The sequence below is a fragment of the Camelina sativa genome, chromosome 20 (assembly GCF_000633955.1).
Source record: "Camelina sativa cultivar DH55 chromosome 20, Cs, whole genome shotgun sequence".
NCBI lineage: Eukaryota > Viridiplantae > Streptophyta > Magnoliopsida > Brassicales > Brassicaceae > Camelina > Camelina sativa.
Window position 1 is genome coordinate 12,948,576 of NC_025704.1, and position 10,171 is coordinate 12,958,746.

General features: G+C 36.7%; 1 protein-coding gene across 1 annotated transcript; it reads right to left on the reverse strand.

Moving 5' to 3' along the window:
- Positions 6,824 to 9,817, reverse strand: LOC104772477 (cation/H(+) antiporter 9-like). The gene is made up of 4 exons (XM_019241864.1): positions 9,569 to 9,817; positions 8,989 to 9,464; positions 8,046 to 8,592; positions 6,824 to 7,951 (listed from the first exon to the last, which is right to left on the reverse strand). Exons 1-4 carry the CDS (start codon positions 9,815 to 9,817, stop codon positions 6,824 to 6,826), a joined length of 2,400 nt encoding a protein of 799 aa, XP_019097409.1.

The window sequence follows — 10,171 nt, forward strand, 5'->3', positions numbered from 1 at the left end:
TGTGAATGACGAACTCCTTGGGCCACAGGTAATGCTGCCACGTTTGAAGAGCCCAAACCAAGGCATACAGCTCCTTGTCATATATAGGATAGTTTAGTGTCGATCCTCCTAGCTTCTCACTGAAGTAAGCTACTGGCTTCCTATCCTGCATCAAAACAGCACCTATACCCACTCCGGAGGCATCACATTCAATCTCAAAAAATTTCATAAAATCAGGAAGTAAGAGAATAGGGGCAGTGATAAGCTTCTCTTTTAAGGCTGAAAACGCCTTCTCTTGTGCTTCCTCCCATCTGAATCCTACATCCTTCTTGATAACTTCTGTAAGTGGCGCTGCAATAGTACTGAAGTCTTGGACAAATCGCCTGTAGATTCCTGCTAATCCATGAAAGCTCCTGACTTCTGCCACGTTTTTGGGTGTTGGCCACTCCTTAATAGCCTTGACCTTCTCATCGTCCACTCTAACTCCTTCTGCACTGACAACAAAGCCTAGAAAGAAAACCTCAGTAGTACAGAATGAACATTTAGAAAAATTAGCAAAGAGGGATTGAGAACGAAGAACATTTAGAACTTGGTGGATGTGTTCTAAGTGCTCTTCTAGACCTTTGGTATAGATGAGTATGTCGTCGAAGTACACAACCACGAAGATGCCTGGTCTGAGAGCATGATTCATTAAACGCATGAAGGTGCTAGGAGCATTGGTGAGACCAAACGGCATGACTAGCCATTCGTAGAGCCCTTGCTTGGTCTTGAAAGCTGTTTTCCATTCATCTCCTTCCTTCATTCTGATCTGATGATAACCACTTTTCAAATCAATTTTTGAGAAGACTGTTGACCCACATAACTCGTCCAGCATGTCATCTAATCTCGGAATCGGATGTCTTTACTTCACTGTGATATTGTTAATAGCTCTGCAGTCAACACACATCCTCCATGAACCATCTTTCTTGGGTACAAGAAAAACTGGTACTGCACATGGACTTAGACTCTCTCTGATGTGTCCCTTGCTCATCAGCTCTTCTACTTGCTTCTGAAGCTCTTTAGTTTCTACTGGATTGGTTCTGTAAGCTGGTCTGTTCGGTAGAGCTGAACCTGGTACCAAATCGATCTGATGCTCTATCCCACATATTGGAGGCAAGCCTGGAGGTATCTCTTCTGGAAATACATCCTTGTACTCCTCTATAATCTCTATCATCTCGCGTGGAAGCTCTTCTGCTGGCTTGGTGCTGGTGAGTGTCTCTTTATAAACAAACATGAATGTGGTCATCTCTGGATCAAATAGCTTGTTGAACTCGCTGTGATTGATGTACAGGCTGTGAGACACTTTCTCTGTATCCTTGCGGTTCATGTGAAGCTGGTCCTTGTAGATTTCGCTGGGTGTAAGTGGTAGAAGAGTAACCTTACGTCCCTTGAACTCAAACGATTGCTTGTTGGTGTAGCCATCATGAACCACCTTTCTGTCGAACTGCCATGGTCTTCCCAATAGAATATGACTTGACTTCATCGGAATCACATCACATAGCAGCTCATCCTCATACTTCCCAATTGTTAGTTTCACCATCACTTGCTGCGAAACTGTTAAAGCTCCCTTGTTATTCAACCACTGCAGCTGGTAAGGTCTTGAATGTGAAGTGGTCTTGAGATTAAGCTTATGTACCATCTCTTCAGTAGCTGCGTTAGTACAACTACCACCATCAACGATCAAGGTGCAGACCTTGTCTTGAACCATACACCTGGTGTGAAATAGGTTCTCACGCTGCTCTCTATCATCTGGATGAATCTGAACGCTTAAAGCTCTGCGTGCTACTAACATCTCCCCCATGACTGCGGGTTCTCCTTCTTCACCTAAATCAGACTCTGGTTCACTCTCCGAACTGTCTACATGCACAATCTCTCTTCCTTCTTGAATAAGAAACATCTTCTTGTTGGGACTGTCTCTGGAATAATGCCCCATTCCTTGGCATTTGAAACACCTGATATGACTTGTAGAGGTGCTACTCTTAGGCTTGTAATCGATCTTAGCTTCCTCATTGACTGTGGCTGTCGCGGATTTGCTATCCTTGGTGAAGGCGGGTTTACTGAAATCTCTTGGCTTGGACATGTTAGGCGTAAATGTTGTCCTCACTCCCTTTCTCTTGATCTGTGACTCAATTAACTCTGCCTTATGTACCATTTCTTGAACATCTTCATAGTTCTACAGCTCTACCTTGTCTTGAATCTCTCTGTTTAACCCTCCAAGAAATCTAGACATAACCATGTCTTCACTTTCCCTTAGGTCAGCCCTGATCATAAGCGTTTCCAGCTCTTGATAGTAGTCTCTAACAGACTTGGTGCCTTGAATGAGACGCCGAAGCTTGTTAAGAGTCTCTCTCTGGTAGTGTGTAGGCACAAACTTCTTTCTCATTTGCGTGACTAACTGTTCCCATGTAGTAATAGCATGCTCTCTCTGTCGATGTCTAGTAAGTCCCAGCTGCTCCCACCACAACAACGCATAGCCATTGAATTCGGATATGGCTATCTTCACCTTGTTCAACTCATAAGTACCTTGAACCTGAAAGTTTGATTCCATCTTCCTTTCCCAGTCTAGATAAGTCTCTGGATCATTGGTACCATGAAAAGAAGGATACTGAATCTTGAGATGATTCAGCTGTTGCCTCAAAGGATCATAATCCCTACCATGATCTCTGTTTCTGTTTCTCCTCATTGTCTCTTGACTATGATCTGAAGCTTCATCTTCTTTGGAATACTCTCTATCTGATTCAATGTATATTCGATGCCCAGCTACTTGTTCAGCTCGTCGTGGACGTATATGATCTCTGCCAGTCCTACGGTTTCCTCTTTCTGTACTTTGAATGTCTCTTCTCTGATTGAAACAAGTCTCTCTTCCCCCAGTAGGGGACTTAGCGGTTCTGATCCGTGTATGCTTTGAAGAAGTTCCCACGTGAGCCTTTCCTTTAGCTAAACGAAGGGCCTCATTAGGACTAGGTGGTTCTGTAGAACTTTGATCTGAAGCGCTAGATGCTTGAGCTATGTCTTTGATCTGCTTCTCAAACTTGTTACTGAGCTGCTCCATCTGTTGTTGAAATTGAGTAGACATTGTCTTATTTGCTTCTGCTATTTGCTTAGACATGGCTTGGTTCAAAGCTTCCATAGCCTCTGGAGAAAGCTCTATTGTACCTGCAAATTAAAGAAGAAACTCGAAGTAAAACTCTAAGACTCAGAATTTTAAACAAGAGACTCACGGCTATAGACCTAATGTCGAGCAACACTATAAGAGAATCGATCAATACTAAACCCTATAATGAACAAACTTCGAAATAATTAAACCCTAATGCAATCAAATTTCGAAATCAACACAGAAACTGACTCCTAGACTCATAGAACTCGATCTAAACACCAAGGATCAACAAAACAAACCCTAAAACTAACAAACAAAATAAGTCAAAATAACACAAACGAGATTAGGGTTTAGAATCGCTTAGCCTTTGGCACAGAGTTGGCTCTGATACCACATAATACGATCTCCCTAGGATGGAACTCCGATGAAAGGCTGAAGACAAGTGACTAGTGATGAGATTCGATGGTGATGGTGCGTGAACGATAATGTGGGTGGATATGGAAGTGATCGAGTGATAAAAGCAATGATGAGATGGTGAGGATTGTTTAGATGGTTATATGGATTGAAAACAAAGTGAAGAGTTTCTGAATCACAAAGTGTATAGAAAATCAGAAATCAAGAACGCGTTCAAGAATTCGAATTGAGAGAAAAAGTTTAACAATACTTGTTCAATATACTTCTTCGCTAAATAACAAAGAGGCGTAGCTTGGGGTTTTATAATTAACCCTAGGGCTCGACACTCCAAACAACAGGAAGTTCAAAATAAAACAACAAGACGTTTAAAGGAAATAAGAAAATAGCCAAAACGTCTAGGTGACCTGTAGTAGTATAGAAGTCACTTGTATTAGTACAGAAGTACATTATTCCCCATTGGTAATGACTTCTAGATAACTCGACGTAGTGATCCATTTGCCTCATTAAAAACCATACTGAGAAAACCCATTGGGACAAAACTCAGCTATGGGAAAAAGAGTACAAACTTCACACCTAAGTTATCTAGTTATCATTACCGGGTGAAATCTTCAAAGTAGATATGTTGAAGACTTGGATCCTCGGTAGGCTGAATGACCCGTCAACTATGAGTGAGTGAGCTTCCTTGGCCATCTCCTTAGCTCTTGAATGAGTGTTCCTTCCCTTCATCTCCGGTTTCTCTGCAGCCTCTGGCTCCATACTTGCCACGATCATATCACGTTACCACCAAACCACGTCAACTTTCACTTTAAATTATTTAACAACACATATATATTTAAACACATGTGATGGAAAATTAACCCCGTGATCCTTCGGTTAACGGAGATTTAACGCCATGCTTTAAATGGCTCAGTAAATGAAAGTAAACTATTTTATTAAAAAGTCAACAAAAACTTTATGATTTAAATAATATTTCTAAAGTTTATGCTTTTTTGTTCCAAATTTAAAAATTGAAGATTTTTTTGATATTTTTTCTGTTTTTAAATATATTATTTATTTCTCTTACAACGATGGCTAGATTGTATAATCGATCAACTATAAGAAGAGGGATGTTAAATCTCGTGACGCGATACATGCGGTCTACGCAAAATGCTTGAATTGACATATTTACAATGATGGGCAAAATTAGATTAAGAAAACATTGATATGCTATATGGCGAGGTAGCTTAGATAAAAGTGCTGAAACGTGTTCAATTGGATTGGGTATACAAGCCTCGCCTCTTGGATATACTATACCAAAATATGAGAATGTCATTCTTAATATGGTTGTATTTCTAGCTAATGAATCAAAATTTGTGCCACTCTTCATGGGAGTAGCATTTCTCATATGGTTGTTTATCTTAGATTTATATAAATAATATTTTATAGAAATAATGCTAATAACGCTGCTTATTATTTAGCAAAGTTTGGTTGTAATTCAAATATTTTCTATTCGGGATACTTTTCACCTCTACCATAGCTTTCAAACCTATTGTATAACGATTATCTTCATTCATCAATATAATTTATTTTTGCTAAAAAATATATATATTTTAGAAATACAAAGTATTCATTTTTATTAAGAAATTCAGAATAACATAATTTTTTCTAAAATTTTCAAACATCCTTGAGTTAATCTTTCTAAATATTAAAAGTATATCATATCTATATCATTGTACAATGCGTTATCCATGCTATTTGTGGTAAAAGTATATCATATTGTCTTGTTAATCCAATATTGTCAACTATAGTAAAACATGTAAATTCTTAATCAATTTGCATGGATTGCAAGTACAACATCACGAAATTTGTTCTCTTTTTTTTTTCCTATAAACGATCATACAATTTAGCCATTTTTTTAAGAAAAACAAATAATATAGGGTATTCTTAAAAATACCTTTTTCAATGCCCTTTCTTTAAAATACTCTTCCATGTTGATCATTTTCAAAACTATCATTCTTTATGTACAAAATGACTAAATTACTCTTTTTTTGAGTGACAGCAAGAATGTACAGTCATCAAAATCGAAAAAAATTTCCGCAAAAAAATTTTTTTTCCGCTAATATCAAAAGAAATTCCCTCCAAAAGATGAAAAAAAATTTCTGCCAAAATTATAAAATTATTTTCCTGCCAAAAATTTTGAAATAAAAACCTTATAAAAATCTTGTAAACGCTTTTAAAAATTTTATAAAAACCTTGTAAACGCTTTTACAAGGTTTTTAAAAGCTTTTTAAAAGGGTTTAAAAATATTTTTAAAAGGTTTTAAATAAGGCATTTACAAAGTTTTTATAAGGCTTTTAGAAATCTAATAAAAACCTTTTAAAAGTTTCTTCTTTGAAATGAATGTATCAATCAATCTTTTTGGCCTTCTATTCAACGAAGAAGGTACAAGTGATTCTTTTCGTCCATTACTAACATTACTATTTTTTCACATTTTAGTTGTCTTAATTTTCTGATATCTTAGGAGTTTTCTATGAGTATTATATTATTAGAAATGATTATTGTTTTGAATTGTATACATAGTTTTATTTATAGTAGAATATCATATTATCAGTTTATTAAAAAAACTCATTACGTTAAAAGAGTTCATATTGTGTTTTTAATGGAGAAGATCATATTATCAGTTTATTAAAAAAACTCATTACGTTAAAAGAGTTCATATTGTGTTTTTAATGGAGAAGACATGGTTATATAGTATGACATTATATAGTGCTATTATTTTTTTGTATGTATGTTTCTTCATCTTTTTAATTTCTTTACAAATTAAATTTCATTCATTTTTTTTTAATACATAAAAGTACATTTATACAACAACCCATTTGTCATACTCTCTCTTTATTGGTTCAGTTGACAATTTAAAGGTTATGAAAAATAGAAAATATATATTTTTAATGTTTTTGTATTAAAATGTAGACTTCATATTTCTTCATATTCAATTTTGTTCTGTAATATATCACAAAAATTTCTATTTGCTTTTATCTAAAATGCAAATGACTTTCTATGTCGCCAAGTTAATTATGTTTTGTAACATATCTCACATATTTTAAAATATTAATATTAATTTAAATTGTTGTATTAAAAGCTGTTTTAATTGTATTAGAATTGGCCATCACATATACAACACAAATTAGTGTGACATTCTACTTATAAATATATATTCTCCAATCATCTTTTTATGTGAATATAATTAAAGATATCTACCATTGACCTATGTATGTGAATAGAATTTTTGGTTGAGATCATTGAAATATGTTACACTCATTCATGTTTTTGTTGTTGTTGTACTACTAAAACAGAAACCCTACTTCTTAAATCTTTTGATGCAAGCAAATCTCCGATGACTCCTAATTCTGGAAGCTCCATCCACTCTTCCAATCCCGTGAAATCCATTGACTCATCGTCATGACCTCTCCCTACAATCACCAAATCATTATCTTTCGCCACCAATCTAACGGCGGTGGCTACCGCGGGTCCACCAGTGACTATCTTCTCCACATACGAAAAATTTTCAACGGTGGAATATGTCGCTTTCAAATCATTCATGACCTCATCATCAATAAGGTAATCCCAATTCTTGGACTTATTTGGTTCTTGACCAGATAAAAATCGGGTCACGGTGAGACATACACTCGGATTCTGTCTCATCCATTTCACAAGCGAGAGCGCCTCACGATCATCTTTACCACCAATGAAGATTACACCGACGTTAATGGTACTATTAGTCCTTTTCTTACCTTTAAGATATCCTCGGTAATTGAGTACACCGATAGAACATGGAGCTCGGTCGAGGAGAGAAGCATTCACACGTCTGATCATAATATCTTCTGATTCATATGATCCATCTGGTGACCATCTTCGTCCAGAAGGGACAATGATCATCGATGTGAGTTGGTCTAAAGCAAGATTGCAAATGTCTTGATCCATAAGATCCTCATGAGAGTAAGCTGTGAAAGAATTAATAGTCATAGATTCCCAATTCTCTTGTTGAAACTCGTTGAACGCGAGCATCATTGTTTGGATGTAAGAGTTTTGAGGTGATCGTGCTTTAGACCGCTTGTCGTGCGGTATCAAGATTGGAAACATACGTCCGACGAGTTTTACTAGGTATAACGTCGTGACAGAAATGACTCTTCTGTCTTTGTTCTCGTTGTTTAGCGGCAAAGATATCAATTTAAGCAACGAGATCACGCCTGAGGTATTGTCCGGTTTGTGCAAACAAGTTAGAATCTTGAGATCTGAGTTCGACTTCAGATGCATAATGTCTCTCTTGACGTATCCAATATATTTCCTCTTTGGATCATATAGTGCCTTCACAATCGTAGGTAAAATTCCCGCATTCAATAGCACGTAAATAGTCATGAACGTGTACGTTGCTTGCGTTAAATTCTGTATATAAAAAAAAGAATCATTAATTTAAAACCATGATGCAACATATAGAAGATTCATGTAAATTTGGTTAGGTTAATAAAGATTATTTTACCTTCTTTTTTACAGCGCCATCGAGGAAGCATAAGTCGACAAAACCCTTATAGTTCATTATAGTGGCAATGATAACAGATTCGTTCATTGGTAACTTGCAGATCATGCAAGGTACAAACGTGGCCGTCCATTTCACGACCGATGTAAGAATCACAAGAACTATGTTAAAGGAAATGTCATCGAACAAATATAATGCCCTTAGAACGTCACCTTTCATCGTCAGGACTGCGATTGAAATAGGGAAAAATATGTTTGTAACCAAGCTCTCGAACTTGGCCTCTAATGCAGATCCCAAAGGCGGACCATCTGGGATCGCCATCCCAACCAAAAAAGCTCCTAGAACATGGATTTGGTTGAAAAATTCTGAGTAAATACTTGCGGCGATTGCTGTCATGATTGTTGCGTATAAGTATATTCTCGGTACGGGCTTGCCTTCTGGGGTAATATCAACAATTCGTTGTGCCGTAGGCTTGACAATGAATAAGATCACAAGGACTAAGATGATCATTGCTATCATATCACGGTTGGCAATGTTGGGCGATACGTACCTGCGGACCAATTCAAACTCTATTAGAACAAATGTTCAAAAGATTGTTAGATACTAAGTTACTAATCACGCACTCGAGTGTCGTATCTACTATCTAGATAACAATTATTATTTTATTTTGTATTTTCTTTTAATCATAATTAATTTCTTATAATTATTTGGCTTTCTTTGTAAATTAAAATGTTATATCATCTAGACAGAGTAAAATGTCATGTAGACGTAGACAATAAAATGGTAAATTTTGTTGATCAAATTTTTTAACAAGTTTTGGACTTTTGGACTCCTAAGTCTCCGGGTTGTAAACGTAAATAACAACAAGAGTATACTTAATGAGATAATCGAGTAGTTTTTTTGTAGAATTTTTTTGAATTGCTAGTTATATAGACGTCTTGCGTACCTGTATGTTCCTACATAGGAGACGCATATCAGAGTGATAAATCCAATGAGATCGTTGATGGCGGCGATAGATATGGCGATGCGGCCTAGCTCCGAGTTTGGAATCTTGAGCTCATATACGAGGTGGGTTATGACCGGTAACAGCGTTAATGCTTGAACCGCTGCAATCACGGTACGTTCTGTTGGAGCCAGCCTCAAAGGCATATATAGAGGGTCGACCTTGTCGAGACGGAAGTTTCTGAAGGCTAATCCGCTGATCATAGTTACGAGAAAGGTTGAAACCGCTATAATGATCGTCCGCCTATCGGTTTGAAATGCGGCTTTCTTGTTGGTCTTCACGCCCATCAAGAACGTGAACATTACCAACCCAAACCTGGCCACACCTTCCAACGGGACGTATCCGGGGACGTCTAACGATAACCTGTCTGATGAAAACTCCACCAGATCAAATAGCTGAGGTCCCAAAATAAAACCGGCCTAGTTTAAAAACCAAAAGACCTGTTACTTGCAATACAAGAAACCATGAGCATGTACTTGCAATATAAGATTATTGACATTTGTGGATGTTTTCCTCAACTTACGAGCATGTACGAGACGAACTGTGGTATGCCAATACGTCTGAGGAACATATGACATAAGACGATGGAAACGAAGATGAGAATGATTTGTATCTCAAGGAGAGGCAATGCATGTCCGAAGATGACAGCCGGAGTTTCATATTCTTCGAAGATTCCGTAAGAAGAGATGTTGAAAAAAGTGGCTCCGTAACAAACTTCAGCGTTGCTAAGACGCGGCCTAGGCGCAGGAGGTAGTACTTGAGAATCGGTCATGATGATGAGCAAGAGATATGTTTTTGTCAAATTTGTTCAAGATCCATTTTGTTTTATTTTTTTCTTCTTAACCAAAAAATATTCAACAACGTAACTGTTTTTTTGAAAAAAAAAACAGGTTGTTGTTTTGTTGATAGTTGGCCAGTTTTTTTTGTTGTTTTTGAAATAGTTCTGTTCCGTTTGGCTGTTTTAGCTGTAGAAATATACTAATCAACAAAATACACATAGATACACTAAAAATTAAGCATACCAGATGTACGTGAAAAATATTTATAAAAAAAGAAAACATATGTAAAATTGTACGTATATCGGTTAACTTGACTGATCAAGTTTTTATCAGAGTTGGTTCTATAT